The sequence below is a fragment of the Salmo salar genome, chromosome 04 (assembly GCF_965601325.2).
Source record: "Salmo salar chromosome 04, fSalSal1, whole genome shotgun sequence".
NCBI lineage: Eukaryota > Metazoa > Chordata > Actinopteri > Salmoniformes > Salmonidae > Salmo > Salmo salar.
Window position 1 is genome coordinate 52,801,103 of NC_138294.1, and position 18,921 is coordinate 52,820,023.

The window sequence follows — 18,921 nt, forward strand, 5'->3', positions numbered from 1 at the left end:
CTAGAATAAGATTTCCCGAATTATGAAACTGTATTCTTTCAATAAATAGTCTAGTGCTTCCATAGATAGAATGAGTTTCAGCAAAAAGTATTATCATGGTGCTTTGATTTATAGTGGAATGGAATTGCAAGGTGAACATTTTCCTCAATGATCAGCTAACGTTAGCTCCCTGTATTCCAACGTGCGACATGATGCGATCAGCGGTAGCTAGTTTAGTGGTTAGAGCGTTGGGCCAGGTTACTGGATCGAATCCCGGAGCTGACGAGGTAAACATCTGTCGTTCTTCCCACTGTTCCCTGGTAGGCCGTCATTGTAAATAAGAATTTGTTCTTAACTGACTTGCCTGGTAAAAAAAAAATGTTTAAAGTGTTTTTATCAAAAGCAATTACTTGTGCATGTGAGAACATAGAATCATACTCATTGCATGCTTAATATAGCCTAGGCTACGTCACTTTTGTTTTGAGCCGACTTCGCCGTGGGTTTTGAACGGGGCACCTGGCTCATGCCCGGGAGGTAGCCCGGTTCAAAAACTAATGCAACCCGTAGTCTGACGACTCACACTAAATGATTCTGCTGCTTTGCCGTTCGCTACATACTTTCATTGCCGAGAATAAACTGACGTCCGTGGGTGTAGCGTAGCGTTTGGCCGGAGCAAGGTGTTTGTGTAACCGGGCAAGGTAACCCGAACCAGTTATTCGAATTCACTGATCAACTCAACCATTTATTGAATGCCCCCCACACGTAGTTATATATTCTATTTGATATATGTTGGATATTCATTCTATATAAGTACAATTTATATGAAACCTTTGTTGTGCTAAAATTAAGGGATACACTTTGATATGACAACTACAGTACTACCCCCCCTCCCCCCAAAAAATGCTTTAGAAGTGGAACAGTCCAAGGGTTACAGGAAGTTGTAGCAGCTGCCATGTTTGGCTGCTTTGTTCAGGTTTCTTGTAGGTTTCCTGCAGATTTTTTTTTAAAGTGTTGCAATGGAACCGAGCTGGAGTACATTTCTATTTCAAGTAAGTACATTTTGATACCCGAAAAGTACGATAATTGACAGAATAACTGTAGCAAACTCAAGACATTCACGGTTTGACGTTTTTCAAATGTATAATTTTAAGTAAAGCTACCCAAGCAAAACAATGGTAAATAACATCCAGGCTTCCAGCTGTGAGGTAGCTCGGGCATGACGCTAAGAAATATCAGTTATTTTCTCTTTCATTTTGTTGTATTACTATGATGGTAAACATTTTTTAGCTTAATGATCTAAATAACTTAATTATTTAAGTTGACTTGTTAGATCAAAGGCGGCAAACATGAGGGATCACTCGCAGGGTCCAAGAACGCCACCGTTACGAGCCAGCCAGTCTGAGTCTCTTGTTTTTTTTGTTGTTGCACCGAACCATTAATGCGTTTTTTTGCTGTCTGATGGTGGGAATACTTAATAAACAACGTCTCGCCAGCCAATTAGTCTCCTAAAATAATCGTCCAGAGATCACTCGAAAACGAAAAATACTTTACCGATTGGCGTTTACTTCCTTACTATTTCGCTAGTCAGCGTTTAACTTTTTCCTTACCTCAAGTCGAAATAGCCAGCTAGTTAACTAACTAGCTTAGCTAGCTAAACATTGTGACTGCGGGTAGAGAGAATTCAAACTATGCACGCATGAAAGCAGTGTTTTTGCCACATTTATTTCAGTGCGACATACTGATTCAGTGATGGAGATTTCAATCTATAACGTTACTGTATACATATCTCCGATATAGCTACACGAACTACAAGTTTAACTAAATTGTTCAACATGGGTAACTGGTCACATTATATTATTTTTGATGATAGTCAAAACTATCGGATATTTCGCAATATAATTGTTGCGCTAGTTTGCTGTACCTGCACCAAAATGCCAGTATTTTTCCTAAATAACTTTTTCTATATCTTCTATTTAAATAGGGAGCAAATGTGTTTTCTGCACTTATTTTGGAAAGTTGTTTTCTAATGTCTCTCTTGTCCCTCTGCAATATGTTTGGAACATGGAATTGCAATGAATTCAGTGTCAAATCATGATACATATCGTATCGGCACTGAAGTATTGTGATATCGTTTCGTGAGGTCAGTGGCACGTAGCAGCCCAAATATGTGGTGGAATGATTAGATTTTGATTAGTGCTTGATTTTCAACAAATTAAGGCCAAGGAAACATCATAGTCTCGGATGTTATACATTAGCTGGCTTCTTGTGTTTTGTCTGATTGGATCCTTGAGGAAAGTTGGAATAAATTAGAATCTTGTCATTTTCCACTTTGTGGCACGCTCCACAACAACAAAACTATTCAACCCATTAGGCCTACAATGTGGCATTTCAAGTAATGGTGTTTAAACTGCTTTCAACCTGAATATAACATTCCAGATGGCTGATATACAGTTGAAGTTGGAAGTTTACATACACTTAGGTTGGAGTCATTAAAACTCGCTTTTCAACCACTCCACAAATTTCTTGTTAACAAACTATAGTTTTGGCAAGTCGGTTAGGACATCTACTTTGTGCATGACACAAGTCATTTTCCAACAATTGTTTACAGACAAATTGTTTCACTGATAATTCACTGTATCACAATTCCAGTTGACTGTGCCTTTAAACAGCTTGGAAAATTCCAGAAAGTGATGTTATGGCTTTAGAAGCTTCTGATAGGCTAATTAACATAATTTGAGTCAATTGGAGGTGTACCTGTGGATGTATTTCAAGGCCTACCTTCAAACTCAGTGCCTCTTTGCTTGACATCATGGGAAAATCAAAAGAAATCAGCCATGACCCCAGAATTTTTTTTTGTAGACCTCCACAAGTCTGGTTCATCCTTGGGAACAATTTCCAAACACCTGAAGGTACCACGTTCATCTGTACAACCAATAGTACGCAAGTATAAACACCATGGGGCCACGTAGCCGTCATACCTCTCAGGAAGGAGATGCGTTCTGTCTCCAAGAGATGAACGCACTTTGGTGCGAAAAGTGCAACTCAATCCCAGAACAACACCAAAGGACCTTGTGAAGATGCTGGAGGAAACAGGTACAAAAGTATCTATATCCACCGTAAAACAGTCCTATATTGACATAACCTGAAAGGCGGCTCAGCATGGAAGAAGCCACTGCTCCAAAACCGCCATAAAAAAGCCAGACTATGGTTTGCAACTGTACATGGGGACAAATATCGTACTTTTTGGAGAAATGTCCTCTGGTCTGATGAAACAAAAATAGAACTGTTTGGCCATAATGACCATTGTTATGTTTGGGGGGGGGAAAGGGGGAGGCTTGCAAGCTGAAGAACACCAACCCAACTGTGAAGCACGGGGGTGGCAGCATCATGTTGGGGGGGTGATTTGCTGCAAGCGGGACTGGTGCACTTCACAAAATAGATGGCATCATGTGGAAGGAAAATGGATATTGAAGCAACATCTCAAGACATCAATCAGGAAGTTAAAGCTTGGTCGCAAATGGGTCTTCCAAATGGACAATGACCCCACGCATACTTCCAAAGATGTGGCAAAATGGCTTAAGGACAACAAAGTGAAGATATTGGATTGGCCATCACAAAGCCCTGACCTCAACCCTATAGAAAATGTGTGGGCAGAACTGAAAAAGCGTGTGCGAGCAAGGAGGCCTATAAACCTGACTCAGTTACACCAGCTCTGTCAGGAGGATTGGGCCAAAATTCACCCAGCTTATTGTGGGAAGCTTGTGGAAGGCTACCCAAAACGTTTGACCCAGGTTAAACAATTTAAAGGCAATGCTACCAAATACTAATTGAGTGTATGTAAACTTCTGACCCACTGGGAATGTGATGAAAGGAATAAACGCTGAAATAAAATAATTATCTCTACTATTATTGTGACATTTCACATTCTTAAAATAAACTAGTGATCGTATCTGACATAAGACAGGGAATTTTTATGAGGATTAAATGTCAGGAATTGTGAAAGTGAGTTTAAATGTATTTGGCTAAGGTGTATGTAAACTTCCTACTTCCACTGTATGTCCTCCTTGTTATAGTATCACACACATTTTATACTTTAGATTATAAACATTCCTTGCAGTTTCTCACTCGTAAATGGAATTATGGGCCCCCAGCAGGAATGGATCAGTTTAACTGTGTCTGCAGGAGGTAGAATCGGAGTAGGCCCCCCCAGTGGCAAATGGCTCCATCTTGAAAAATTGATTATTTTGAATGGGAGCTCAGATTATTGGAGTGATTCAAATATTTACTCTCTGGGCAAGCTCTTTTTAGCCCTGTTTCTGCTTTGAAGTTATTACTGTAATTGTCCCAGCTAACTGTTCTATTCCCAACGTCTTGGACATGTGTAGCTGTTGCTTGCTAATTGTAATGGGACCAGAGCCTGTCGAGGGTAAGTGGCAGTTTGTCTCCAAACACTGAGTACAGTGCAGCCATTTTGCAGAGGATGGTGTTTGTGTGATGTGATTATGCTAATGTCAACAGTCGTTGATCAGTAGGTGTTAGGAAGTGACACATGGGGCGAAAGTTGATGTTAATGCAGCACTCTTGCTGATTTCTCCCACACAACTGCTAGTGGCCATGAATCATTGTGTCGTGTGTGAGTCATATTCACTTTCAGTGAGATTAAAGGACTTTTTCTTCATCTTGCAGACAGTATTTTGGTTTGCTGCACTGTCTGCTTAGCGTAACATATGATTGCTACGTCAGTTGTCTTCATGCTTCATTGATTCATAAGCATTTTGATGCACCTGCAATAACTGTGTAGGCGACCAATAACATTTGATCCTATTCCTACCAGATGCTTTCACCCATATGGAGGAGCACTGTTCATTGTGTTGTCTGAGTGAGTGTTTCTTTTATGCTATCTCATCAGACTATGAACCACCGTTTAGTCAAACGGTAGCAGCTCAGGGCCAGTGGGTTCAACTATCCGTCACTACTCGAGCAGAGTGGAAAAATCTTTTCATTTTGATTTCCCATTTTATGAGAAAAGTGGTGCTCGACAAAGGTAAGGTTATTGTGCTCTCAGAGAGCTAAAGTACTATAATCCTTTATTACTCACCTGCAACAGCACACTCAAAATAAAAGATGTGTGTGTCACAGGCTGCCTTGTTCCTGACAGAAAGGCTTTGTGACACTGGCTTCTGCATCCGCATAACTCACGCTAAACACCTCTCCCCTCTGGAGCCCTCATTCACTCATTGATCCCAAGGATGTTGGCAGCAGGGTGGCATGGCAATGAGCTAGAGAATGGCCACAATGACCTTCTCCTATATGGCCCAATCTCCCCTAGAGTATTTTAAAAGGCTACCCCAAGTATTCATTTCATATAGGTTAGCCTCAGGAGTTTTTTTTCTTTCTCTCCACCTATGCCCTGTAAGTACCAGCTGTGAAATATCTCCAGTTATAGCCCATAGCATAATTTTGGAGCTGCCCGAGCAGTGACTCTTTCACATTTAGATGGCCTACTGGAATTCATCCCTGCCTGGAGGTTATGTTCCAGCAATAATTGTTAATTTCTGTTTTCAGTACAGACTTGTAACTAATCTGATATTGAACATTGTCAGAGCAATACATTTGCGCTCAATGTTTATTCAAATTAAATCATTTTATTTGTCACATGCGCCGAATTCCCTGTGGCTCAGTTGGTAGAGCATGGTGTTTGCAACGCCAGGGTTGTGGGTTCGATTCCCAAGGGGGGCCAGTACAAAAAAAAATGCATGAAATGAAATGTATGCATTCACTACTGTAAGTCGCTCTGGATAAGAGCGTCTGCTAAATGACTAAAAATGTTTTTAAAAATGTACAAGTGTAAATTCTTACATACAATCCCTTAACCAACAGGGCAGTTCAAGAAGAGGTAAGAAAATATTTTCCAACTAAACGAAAGTAAAAAATTAAGTAACACAATAACGAGGCTATATACAGTGGGTACCGGTACCGAGTCAATGTGCGGGGGTACAGGTTAGTTGAGGTAATTTGTACATGTAGGTAGGGGTGAACTGGCAATGCATAGACAAACAGCGAGTAGCAGGTTATTCATCATGTTCTTCAATTTGTTTAGTCTTCTAAAGGCTGGGTAGGAAATGAACTATGCTATGCTACCAAGACTACCAACTATTATTTTCTATACTGAACAAAAATATAAACGCAACATGCAACAATTTTAATGGTTTTACTGAGTTACAATTCATATGTGACTCACCACCTGGATTTTGTCTAATGTAGCAAAATTGGATTTTTTCAAAAACATTTATTTGTACTTTGGATAAAAGTAGACTCAGAGCTACAAAATGGTATATCATACACTATATTTTTGACGAACAATGGGAAAGTAATTCTGCTTTGAAAGTTGATAAACTTGTAAACTCACTTTTGAGATAATGGCCTTTTGAATGTTTTGGTATCTATTGAAGCGCTCCTCTTTGTCTACACCCATTCAGCATCGTTCACACCCTCTTAAGCTTTAGCCCCCCCAATCTCGTTTTGCTTGCGGAGCGTACAGAGCGTTTGCCGACGTTTACTGACGCCAGTCATATTCAACTGATGTTGTACACTTCAGCTTAAGACATGTAGCTAGCTAGTTCCTTGTTTAGCTATCAAGCTAAACAAGGAACCTAGCTAGATAAACAGTGTAACATCACACACACGTAACGTTAGCTAACGAGCCAGCCAGCTAACGTTAGCTAGTTAAACAACAATGAACATAGTAACGACATGATTCGGCACTATCTTGCATTAATCTGCTGTGAGCATACCAAACAGGTTCAATGTTAGCTAGCTAACATTAGGCTCTAACTAGCAAAGCAAACGACTCTGGGATACGAATAAAACGTCAGCTAGCCAGCTAATGTTAGCTAGCTAACAGTACACTTTAGCTTGAAATTAAATAGCTTTCTGTCAAAATTAGAAACGTGTAATGTCTGAAAGTCTAGCGTTAAATACCTACAGTACCTTACCCATATACATCAATGCATGATCGACGCGTCTCCCTGTCACGGATGCCATGCTACGGTTGCCCTTAGTTTGAAGATGTAATCTGGAGACAGGTGTTTTCTCCATCTCTTTAGCTGTCATACTCTAATTCCGCAGATTTCAAAACTCCATCCTCCAGAAAGTGGAGCAACACTTATGCAGCTCCACTACACGATACATAAAAAAAAAAAGAGAAGCTGCGTTCAACAGGATTACCAACAGACTGACAAGCTCAAATAGACAGAAGCCTTCTATATGGCATACCAATCCAAACTCTTCTCTCTGCATGTCTAGCCCACTCATTATCTCAGCCAGTCATGGCTAGTGCGGCGGTTGCTGTCTTTTTCTGTGGCTTAACCAACAAGCCTCGTAATTTAAATATTTTATTTGTATTTACAGATGGCATACACGTTTGTTATTAAGGCACATGAAAGTTCACATGTTCCAGAAGGCATTTCTGCTAAAAAACTAATTTACATTTTTTTTATGGCTCTCCTGTGAAGTCGTCATGTATTTAAATTCATTGATTTCTTTATATTTATTAGGCATAGGCCCACCCACTTGAGAGCCAGACCCAGCCAATCAAAAGGGCTTTTTTACATTTACGTCATTTAGCAGACGCTCTTATCCAGAGCGACTTACAATTATTACAGACAGAAATACTCCTCAGTTTCATCAGCTGTCCTGGTGGCTGATCTCAGACGATCCCACAGGTGAGGAAGCCGGATGTAGAGGTCCTGGGCTGGCGTAGTTACACGCGTTTGTGAGGCTGGTTGGACGTACTGCCAAATTCTCTAAAACAACATTGGAGGCGGCTTATGGTAGAGAAATGAACATTAAAATCTCTGGCAACAGCTCTGGTGGACATTCTTGCGTTCAGGATGCCAATTGCACGCTCCCTCATCTTGAGACATCTGTGGCATTGTGTTGTGTAACAAAACTGCACATTTTAGTGGCCTTTTGTCCTCAGCATAAGGTGCACCTGTGTAAGATCATGCTGTTTAATCAGCTTCTTGATATCCCACACGTTTCAGGTGGATGGATTATCTTCGCAATGGAGAAATGCTCACTAACAGGGATGTAAACAAATTTGTGCTCAACATTGGAGAGAAATAAGCTTTCTGTGCGTATGTAAAATTTCTGGGAACTTTTATTTCAGCTCATGAAACATATGACCAACACTTAGCATGTTGCCAATCATATTTTTGTTCATTATATTTCACATGGAATTAAAAGCCAGTCGCCAATCAGTACTGTTAGTCTTTTCAGAATCGTTTATTCTCCCTGCCTTCCATTTTGATGTTATTTACGTTGGAGTGACCTCAGTCTTCAGAGCACATTTGTATCAAAATGGTCAGAGCGGCATGAAAGCGCTGCAGTTCAAGGACCTCTGTCTTGGGGCCAGGCTGTCTGCTGCTGTCTGGATCAGTGGGTCGGAGACAGACAGACAGAAAGAAGGCTAGAAAATGATGATGTTGATGACTATTCCTGGAAGGTATCGAGCGCGAGCAGGTGCGCAGACAATAGGGGCTGGTGGGCACGGTGGCTTTCTTCCTGAGTTACCAGGCCCCCCTGGGTCTGAGAGCGCGATGGCTCGTCTGGGCTGAGGCTTGTCTGGGCTGAGTCGTGTGTGGAGAAATGCAGCCCCTGTCGCGTGAATAGAGGAGCCAAATCAGAGAAGATGCGCGCACACACAAAGACTTCCTGTTGGGCACTTGGTGCGTCACTGGCTGGATTCGTGTCTTCCACAATAGGGCAGATGAAGTAAGGAGGAGAATGTGGGATTCGTTTTTAGTTTCTCCTCTGTTCCCCCTCCCCTCTTAGCTGGCCCTGTTGGATGGATGGCTGAACGTGAAAGGGAAGGGTCGGATATTTAACCTTGCCCTTTCATGCTCTTTGCGGAAGAGAACATGGTTGTCTTAATTGCAGCATCTCCCCCCCTTTTATTTCAGTTGGTCACTGTAAGACGGGTGGGTTTGTCCGTCTCCAGACAGTTGTTTCTTTTGATGAAACAACCATGAATATAGTGTCAAAGTATTTCCCCCTGCATCACCCATATCATAAATCTCTCAATAGAACAAGTGCGGGTTCCAAATGAACTGAACCTTGCTAGGGTTATCCGACTACGCAAGAAAAGTAGTAAGGTAGACCAAGGTAACTACAGGCCTTGTATCTATTCTGGGAGTCCTTTCCAAAGTCATTTTATAAACGTTATGTAAATTTCACACAATTTCTGAAATCTGCATATGTACAAAAATATTGATGAACGGGTATTTTAACCCCGCCATTCACCTTTAATGGTGACAACGGCCTTTATCTGCTGTATAATTTGGAACTGTTGGCATTAGGCCACAGCATGCAAAATACCAAGTCTTGTTTAATATTTAGTTTTATCAATAGATTATTGGTTTTCAATGAGTATGTTTTCATGCAGACTAATATTTTCTGAGCAATCTGTCAAATTCTGAGGACATGTAATCGCCTTGGTTGGCGTTCCAGCTGTGTATTTGACCTGCGCAATGCCAAGCGTGTGCAAAGCTGTCATCAAGGCAAAGGGTGGCTACCTTTTTTTTGAAAGAATCTCAAATATAAAATATATTTAGATTGAACCCTTTTTAAAATATTTTTTTTTAGTTACTACATGATTCCATATGTGTTATTTCATAGTTTTTAATGTCTTCACTATTATTCTACAATGTAGAAAATAGTAACAATAAAGAAAAACCCTTGAATGAGTAGGTGTGTCCAAACTTTTGAATGGTACTGTATATTTTAAGAATATAATGGCATATAAAATACATTTTTTTGTTTCTCTTAGAATAAAAACCTTAGTGTGAAACAGTTTTAGTAAGTTATAAGCTACGGTCCAGTTGCAGCTTATTCTGACAAAGGCGAAACAGTGTGTTTTTTTTTTTGAGTGTGAGACAGGATGAGCAATTCTTATTAAACAAACACTCCAATAGGCTACGGAAGCAGGAACAGCATAGGGCTGAGTGACTCACTCATTCTTGGCTTTCGTTCAAAATAAGTTATATTACAATGCAGGGTTGAAGACAAAATCTTTCTGGTTGTCGTTAGCATCCATTCTCTCCTCACTACAGCTAATTTTGTTTTTAAATTATTATGTAGATTATAATAAATGAATGTTTGTAGGAGTTGATTTGTTTTTTTGTTAGGGCAAATCTGCTCTGTGATATTGAGTTAGAAATGTACATTTACATTTAAGTCATTTAGCAGACGCTCTTATCCAGAGCGACTTACAAATTGGTGTACAACTTTAGAGTACTTAAGCATCGAATACATTGCAAGTTTTCCCTTTTCGGGTCATTAGGCTACACTTTACAATAGGACTCAACTCTGACTGACCGCAGCACCTATCTGTAGTCTAAACTGTGGCACAAATGTTTTTTTTCTCACACCTAGCCAACCTATTAGACTGTCCTTTTGGAAGTTAATGGAGGTGTGAATGAATATTTGTCAGTCTCTCCTATCGCACGAGTCCTGCATCAGGCAACAACAAAAATCAGTTGGCGGGTGGTCCCGGAGTTGAGTAAATACAGTGGGGCAATTACACTTTAAATGTGGACTGACGATTTTTGAAAATAGGATACTTGTGCCTTACAGCCCCGTTACATAAACAAAGAGTTGATGTTATGCAGTGCCGCTCAAAACTGCAGAAAACATAAGGCCAGCTATTGCGAAAGAATACTTGTGGATCTTGTTGATTTTTCACTTCAAGAGCCCTACTGTCCACCTGGTAATTGTGTGGTTTCAAAGGATAAAGCTTCACCTTCAGATGGATGTGTGTTTTCAGAGAGAAGCCAGCTGCGAGCCTGCGACCAGGCACAGTGGATGACATCCTTTCCTGCACAGCAATTTGAAGAAATCCAGTGATGAATGGACTGTTTTTGGAGTTGTTTTAGTATATTTATTTGTCTAATGTTAGACTCTTTAAAGCAATTTGAGTTGTCAGTGTGCTGCATTGCATTGTGGGAAAAAAAACGTATTTTCTTAATTCATGGCATGGTTTCTTTTTAGCCAAATGATGAGAAGACATGCAGACAATTTAATTAATGCAGGAAAAGAGAAATAATAGCCTACTGTCTGTAGTCGTAAAAACAATTATGCTAAATACATTTATATTATTTTGTTGGGTAATGGATCGGCTCTCGGAACTCATTAAGAGGCGGCTTTGATCTTCAATATAATAATTCAGAAGGTTAAACCCGTAGGTTTTAGGCTGTGTGGCGGAGAGTGATGTTGGGTCTGGGCAGGTGGGGTGTGTGGTTTTTGTCTAAAAAGACAAAATAAAATCTTACAGAAAAATGTAAGGAAAAATGACAAGCTTGCAACATGCATCTGATTTATTAGTTATGAATTGTATTTATTTGATTTATTTACATTCTTCATTGTAACCACAATGTCACAAATAATTGAAAACACACAACATGAGCAGATGAACATTAAAAAAATTGTGTTTTATATTTAAAAAAATGTACCCCCTTTTCTCCCCAATTTGGATCATGTCTCATCGCTGCAACTCCCCAACGGGCTCAGGAGGCGAAGGTCGAGTCATGCGTTCTCTGAGGAAAAAAATAAAATGCATGACCAGCCGAACCCGCACATCTTCACACCCGCCCGCTTAACCCGCTCTTCATGCGCGTCTATTCCTCTTCAGTAATGTTATATTTATTTATTTTAGCAGTGATGGTGAGCTGGGATGCAGAACCAGACGCTGATGAGTCTTCTGTTGGTTGGTTTGTACATTTGTTACATTGGAGCAGCCCGTAAAGCGAGCTATGTTGATTTTTGTATCATTGCGACAGGCATGCTTGCAGCTTTACAGTAAAGACAACGACATCTCTAGTCTAAACGGTTAAAAACATATGACCCATATTACCAAATATGTATTTTTTTGTTTCTATTGGGAGTAGCGCGCATTTTATACTGAACAAAAATATAAAAGCAATATGCAACAATTTCAGATTTTACTGAGTTCATATAAGGAAATCAGTAAATTTAAATAAATAAATTTGGTCCCTAATCTATGGATTTCACATGACTGGGCAGGGGTGCAGCCATGGGTAGGCCTTGGAGGGCATAGGCCTAGCCACTTGGGGAGCCAGGCCACAGTCTGGTTGTCTGTGGTTGTGAGGCCAGTTGGACGTACTGCGAAGTACTCTAAAACTATGTTGGAGGCTGCTTATGGTAGAGAAATGAACCTTCAATTATCTGGCAATAGCTCGGTTGGACAAACCTGCAATCAGCATGCCAGTTCTGTTTTGGTGCTTACGTTTTAAGTTGGGGGCATTGTGTGTATGCATGTTTGAGAGAGACTGTTAACTGAAGCGTAAAGAAGGTTTCGTGCAGTGTTTTCCTCTTACTGACACAATGACATGCATGTACAGTGCATTCGGAAAGTATTCAGACCCCTTTTTCCACATTTTGTAACATTACAGCCTTATCCTAAAATGGATTAAATGGTTTTTTTTTCTCGTCAATTTACACACAATTCCCCATAATGACAAAGCAAAACAGGTTTTTAGATATGTTTGCAAATGTATTATACATTTATAAAACTCACATTTACATAAGTATTCAGACCCTTTTGTTGAAGCACCTTTGGCAGCGATTACAGCCTTGAGTCTTCTTGGGTATGATGCTACAAGCTTGGCACACCTGTATTTGGAGCGTTTCTCCCATTCTTCTCTGCAGATCCTCTCAAGCTCAGTCAGGTTGGATGGGGAGCGTTGCTGCACAGCTATTTTTAGGTCTTTCCAGAGATGTTCGATCGGGTTCAAGTCCGGGCTCTGGCTGGGCCACACAAGGACATTCAGAGACTTGTCCCGAAGCCACTCCTGCGTTGTCTCGGCTGTGTGCTTAGGGTCGTTGTCCTGTTGGAAGGTGACCTTTCATCCCAGTCTGAGGTCTTGAGCGATCTGGAGCAGGTTTTCGTCAAGGATCTCTCTGTACTTTTCTCCGTTCCTCGGTCCTTACTAGTCTCCCAGTCCCTGCCATTGAAAAACATCCCCACAGCATGTTGCGACCACCATGCCAGGTTTCTTCCAGACGTGATGCTTGGCATACAGGCCAAAGAGTTCAATCTTGGTTTCATCAGACCAGAGAATCTTGTTTCTCATGGTCTGAGAGTCCTTTATGTGCCTTTTGGTATACTCCAAGTAGGCTGTCTTGTGCCTTTTTACTGAGGGGCTTCCGTCTGGCCACTCTACCATAAAGGCCTGATTGGAGTGCTGCGGCGTGCTGCGGCTGTCCTCCTTGAAGGTTCTCCTATCTCCACATAGGAACTCTGGAGCTCTGTCAGAGTGACCATCAGGTTCTTGGTAACGTCCCTGACCAAGGACCTTCTCCCTGATTGCTCAGTTTTGCCGGGTGGCCAGCTCTAGGAAGAGTCTTGGTGGTTCCAAACTTCTACCATTTAAGAATAATGGAGGCCACTGTTCTCAGGGACCTTCAATGCTGCAGAAATGTTTTAGTGCCATTCCCCAGATCTGTGCCTCGACACAATCCTGTCTCAGAGCTCTACAGACAATTCCTTAGACCTCGTGGCTTTGTTTTTGCTCTGACATGCACTGTCAACTGTGGGACCCTTTTTATAGCCTTTCCAAATCATGTCCAATCAATTGAATTTAGCACTGGAGGGCTCCAAGTTGTAGAAACATCTAAAGGATGAACATTTGAAACAAGATGCACTTGAGCTCAATTTCAAGTCACATAGCAAAGGGTCTGAATACTTATGCAAATAAGGTATTTCTTATTTTTAAATGTGCAAACATTTCTAAACACCTGTTTTCAGTTTGTCATTATGGGGTATTGTGTGTAGATTTAGTTTTTTTTATTTAATGCATTTTAGAATAAGGCTGTAACAAAATGTGGGAAAAGGGGAAGGGTTTCTGAATACTTTCAAATACACTGTATATTCCTTCCTCCCATTCCTGAGCAAATCAGCATTCTATTATACAGTGAACAGTGTGATGTTAAATTCAGTGTGTTGTATTATGTAGAATTGTGAATTTCAGTGATGTTTTTAGAGAACGGTAACACGTGTCCGGGGGAGGGAGCGAACAGGATGCTAAGCCTCATTCCCCCCCCTTGGTATCGTGATACTACTTGTTATCATGATACTTGGCCTGGTGTCGTTTGTAAAATGTTGGTATTGTGACAACACTAGAGCGCACTAGAGTTGAGTACACTATAATGTACTGAACACTACTGTACTGAACTCTACTTTACTGTGCTGGACTGTACTCTATTTTGCTGTACTTTGTTGTCCAAACTTGTAAAACAGACATCTTTTGGTACAGATTTGGTCTGGACCAACCAAATTTAGTATTTTTGGGGGGCAGAACTCATTAAAATAATACCCCAGTGTGTTGAATAATACCCAAATATGCAAAGGAGGATAGTGCATATATTATACCTATTACATCACCATGAAGAGAATGACATTCATATCCATAATTATGCATATCTGTGTATTACAGAACAGGAACCCATGATGAAATTCCTTTCAACGCAATTCCGTTACCGGGTGGAAGTCCACTTCACTTACTGTAGTTCAATAACCAATTCTTTCTGCAGACATTGAATCTTAAATTCTTACAAAATTTCAGGAAAACGTGGACACATTTGTTTTAACTAACTTTACTTCTGCACAGTTCTTTCAGTCACATCCTTTTCTTTAAAACATGCCCCTGTCTGGTTCTGGTGCAGTGTGTCTGTGTTCCACTGAAGTGTAGTGCAAAGGCCTGATCTAGATTTTAGAGAGCTGTTTAGTAGGCTTGGGTGGTATACTGTATACCGGTATTTGAAAATAGCCACTGGATGTTTTTTTTTTTTTTTGTAGATACTTAAATAGCAGTAGTCAACTTGTGCAATACGTTAAGGGATAAAGAACATTGCGTTCTTCATTTCACCTCTCATACATAAGGGGCTCCTGAGTGGCGCAGCGGTCTACGCACTGCATCTCTGTGCTAGAGCCGTCACTACAGTCCCTGGTTTGAATCCAGGCTGTATCACATCTGGCTGTGATTGGGAGTCCCATAGGGCGGCGCACAATTGGCCCAGCGTCGTCTGGGTTTGGCCAGGGTAGGCAGTCATTGTAAAAATGTATTTGTTCTTAACTGACTTGCCTAGTTAGATAACGGTTAAATAAAAATATTATGAAGCTTACCAGTAGTCCACAAGTCACGTGGTGTTTGTTTACACAAGCACACAATGACAAGAGACCGGAGCCTTTTGAGTAACTGTTGTGCAGCACGTGCCAGGTGATTGTAGATGAAGTATGGAATTCACAACTAAATGTTTGCCAGCTAGATATCTTAACTAATAAGTTAACTGTCTAAAATGTGCTAAATGCTCTGCAGTTGTGGGTTTGGATTGCTATTTTAGTACTAAGTTCACTGTCTAGCTAGGTGGTTAGCTTCATCCAAAATCAAGCTTCGCTTGGTAACAGAGAATCCCCTCCTGGATCAAGAGCCTTGCTGTCTAATATTTGTGTGTGCAGAAAACTGTGAGTAGCAATTTTGAGATGCTTGTATAACATTATGAGCTGGGATGTCGTCTGTTCTGAAAATAGTTCTGTTCAGGCTGTATAAAATGTTTGCTATGTGCTCGTTAGCATTCTCAATGGGATTTTACATGTAATTGTTAGCATTATTAACCTCCTGATTAGAGGCTGTGTGGTTAGAAAATAGTATTCAGTGGCGGTATTACTGAATATCCTGGTATGACAATCTGGATACCGCCCAAGCCTACTGTTTAGTCTGCACTGAAGCTGAGGAGACAGCCAGACAGACTAGGTATTCCAGCGCTGCGTGTGATTTAATTTATTAATGTCAGTCGGCGTGGGTAGCTTTCAGCTTTGACGTCACTAACCTTTTCCCACAGCGGGGGACCTCGACCTGCTGTGCAGTACAACCATGTGCTCTTATAACTGAACTGCCTGATTTTAGCAGCAGCAGCACACGAAGGCCCCCCCCTCTCCGCCAGCTCTTTTCTAATTGGGCTGCTTTGGGTGGTGACTGGACGTGACGGTTCTCTATTCAGGTGGCGGGTTTCCACTGTGTGTTTGTTGCAATGTGACAGAGATTCACCGCTGTGGTTAGATGGGAGACTTCCTGTGGTGCTCACTCTTACCTGGTGTCTCTCCTCTGCTTCCTGAAGGGTGGCTAAGGAAACGAGGCTTGTGGCTTGACCTGCGCATCTCCAAAGCCACGCAGTCACACCACTGAGAGGTTCTCGCTCCAACCCTAATCTAGTGCACCTGATTCTAATAATTAGCTGGTTGATAAACTGAATCAGGTTAGTTACAACTTGGGTTGGAGTGAAAATCTACAGGAGGGTAGTTCGTTAGCCCTGGTCTAACAAACAGCGGTTTCTTATTCATTTATTAATTTGAACTTTTCTGTCAGTTCTTCAATAGTTTAATGTTGTGAGGAGCACTTTTGTAATGAATTCCATTGTAACGTTGAGCTCCTAGCTGGGGGATTCTCACGAAACAGGCACTTGACCACCAAAAAGTACCAGCAAAAATAAAAAAAATCCAGCATAATTCCTCTTGGATCACTAAGATTAGGATCTGTATTTATCCATTTTATAATTATGTTTATTGATCAGATATGATGCATTTTTACTTCTTTTCCACTACTACCATTACGGTAGTGAGAATTTTTGCAAGTCCAAAATAGTTAAACAAATCCATTTCAAATGTAAAAAAATATTTGTGAATATTTCCTTAGTATTGGTGCATTCTGGGTAATGATGAGCAGGTTTCGGAGATGAGTGCATGTTTCAGACTGTTGCGTAGTTTTCCATTGAAAAACTGTACTGAGCTCTATTAGAGATTCAGTAACCCAATACATCAAACTGTTATTTGTTAATCCCAAATTACTCTCATAATTCGAAAATCGCTGATCTTAATGCAATTGACTAAAATACCCCTTATTTTAGTATAAGTACTGTAATTACATATGTATTTTCAAAAGTCAAATGTGGACTTAAAGGTGACTTTTCTTTGGAAAATATCATTTCTCCAAGGTCTTAACAGGTAATATTGGTGTATTAGGATGTGGATATGTGTGGTTCTAAGGTATTTTAGATGTATTTCTAAATTTTATGGAACCCTTTGGGCAAATGACATAACATGATATGCCTATAAAGTATCTAAATATGTGGGGTATGGACCAAGACTGTCTTGGGAAATCAAACAACAGTATAGGTAAGTGCTAAAACAGGTACACATGTCACAATGAGGGATATCCTCCTATAAGAGGCAGGGTTTCTCTTTGCTGAAACACAAATTCCAGATCGTGGCTTTAAGTAACTTAAAATGGTGTTTATACACCCATATTTCTTGACAACCTCTACTTAATCAAATAACTGTTTAACAAAAATCTATACAATAGGTGTAAGCAGTGGTCCTAGTAAATAATTAAAGTAAGCAGCACAGCATACCCATTGACTATACATTAGAATTTACTTATTCTCATTACCGAAAAGGACCTAAAAATTATGCAGTAATGAGACATGTGTTTTCAGTAAAGAGAGACCTGTAGCTTAATCTGCAAGTAGTAGGAGACAGCCAATGAGTCAGCAAACAATTGACTACATCACTAAAGCCCGTTCATGCGTAGGCCTGTGGCGGTCATGAAATTGTCAGCCGGTTATTGTCATGCAAAAGTATACCGGTCTCCCCGTAATTGATCGATAATTAGCATAAACATGTTTAGCAAATCAAATCAAACTTTATTCGTCACATGCAACAAGTGTAGACCTTACTGTGAAATGCTTACTTACAAGCCCTGAACCAACAATGCAGTTCAGTAAAGAGTTAAAATATTTACCAAATAAACGAAAGTAAAAAAAAAAAAAAATAATATTAAATAACAATACCGAGGTTATATACAGGGGGTAACGGTACGGAGGTACAGGTTAGTCGAGGTAATTTGTACATGTAGGTAGGGGTGAAGTGCCTATGCATAGATAATAAACAGAGTAGCAGCAGTGTAAAAACAAATGGGGGGGGGGGGGGTTAAGGTAAATAGTCTGGTGGCCATTTGATTAATTGTTCAGCAGTCTTATGGCTTAGGGGGTAGAAGCTGTTGAGGATCCTTTTGGACCTAGACTTGGCGCTCCGGTATCGCTTGCCGTGCGGTAGCAGAGAGAAGTCTATGACTTGGGTGACTGGAGTCTTTGACAAATTTTGGGGCTTTCCTCTGACATTGCCTAGTATATAGGTCCTGTATGACATGAAGCTTGGCCCCAGTGATGTACTGGGCCGGACACCCAGTGATGTACTGGGCCGGACACCCAGTGATGTACAAGCCGCTGATGCACGGCTTTGGAAAATCTACATTTTTTAAAAATGTCTAATAAATCAATGTAATATACACCATCAAATCAAAGTTTATTTGTCACGTGCACCGAATACAACAGGTGTAGACCTTACAGTAAAATGCTTACTTAGTCTCTAATCAATAGTGCAAAAAAGTTATTAGGTGGACAATAGGTAAGTAAAGATGCACACTATTTATTTTAGTCAGGTCGAAAGAAGCATATGAAGAAAATGTATTTCAGAAGAATAGGCTTGTTCATTTAGCTGACAAGATATACTTATGTCCCATGCCATTTATTTAAAATATGATTGTATAGTAAGAAGAATATAATATAACTTAGCTGAATAAAATAAAGGATATTTTTCCCATTACAGGGAGAGTGTGCATACAAAGGGGCTATGTGTAAATTAAAAGTGACCTTTTGAAATAGTTATTTTATGCTAGATTGAGAGTTATTTGTCAACTTTAGTTGTGAATGTTACAAACCTTAATGTCTTAGGAATCAACACATATATGGGCTGCATGATGTGACTATAGGCTATTGACGATTTGAGAAAGTAGCAAAAAAACCTTGCCC

At 40.4% G+C, this 18,921-nt stretch overlaps 1 protein-coding gene across 3 annotated transcripts in view; it reads left to right on the forward strand.

The window, feature by feature from the left end:
* Positions 1-187: 187 nt before the first annotated feature.
* LOC106603282 (vascular endothelial zinc finger 1) overlaps positions 188-18,921 on the forward strand; it is a 43,171-nt gene continuing 24,437 nt past the window's right edge. For 2 of the 3 annotated variants that reach the window (XM_045717017.2, XM_045717018.2), the window contains exon 1: positions 188-266. In XM_045717017.2, coding sequence (XP_045572973.1) covers positions 189-266 — 78 coding nt within the window. In that variant the 5' untranslated portion in view covers position 188. Of the gene's footprint in view, positions 267-893; positions 1,029-18,921 lie in introns of those variants that run through there. The other variant, XM_014196734.3, reaches the window with a different exon arrangement.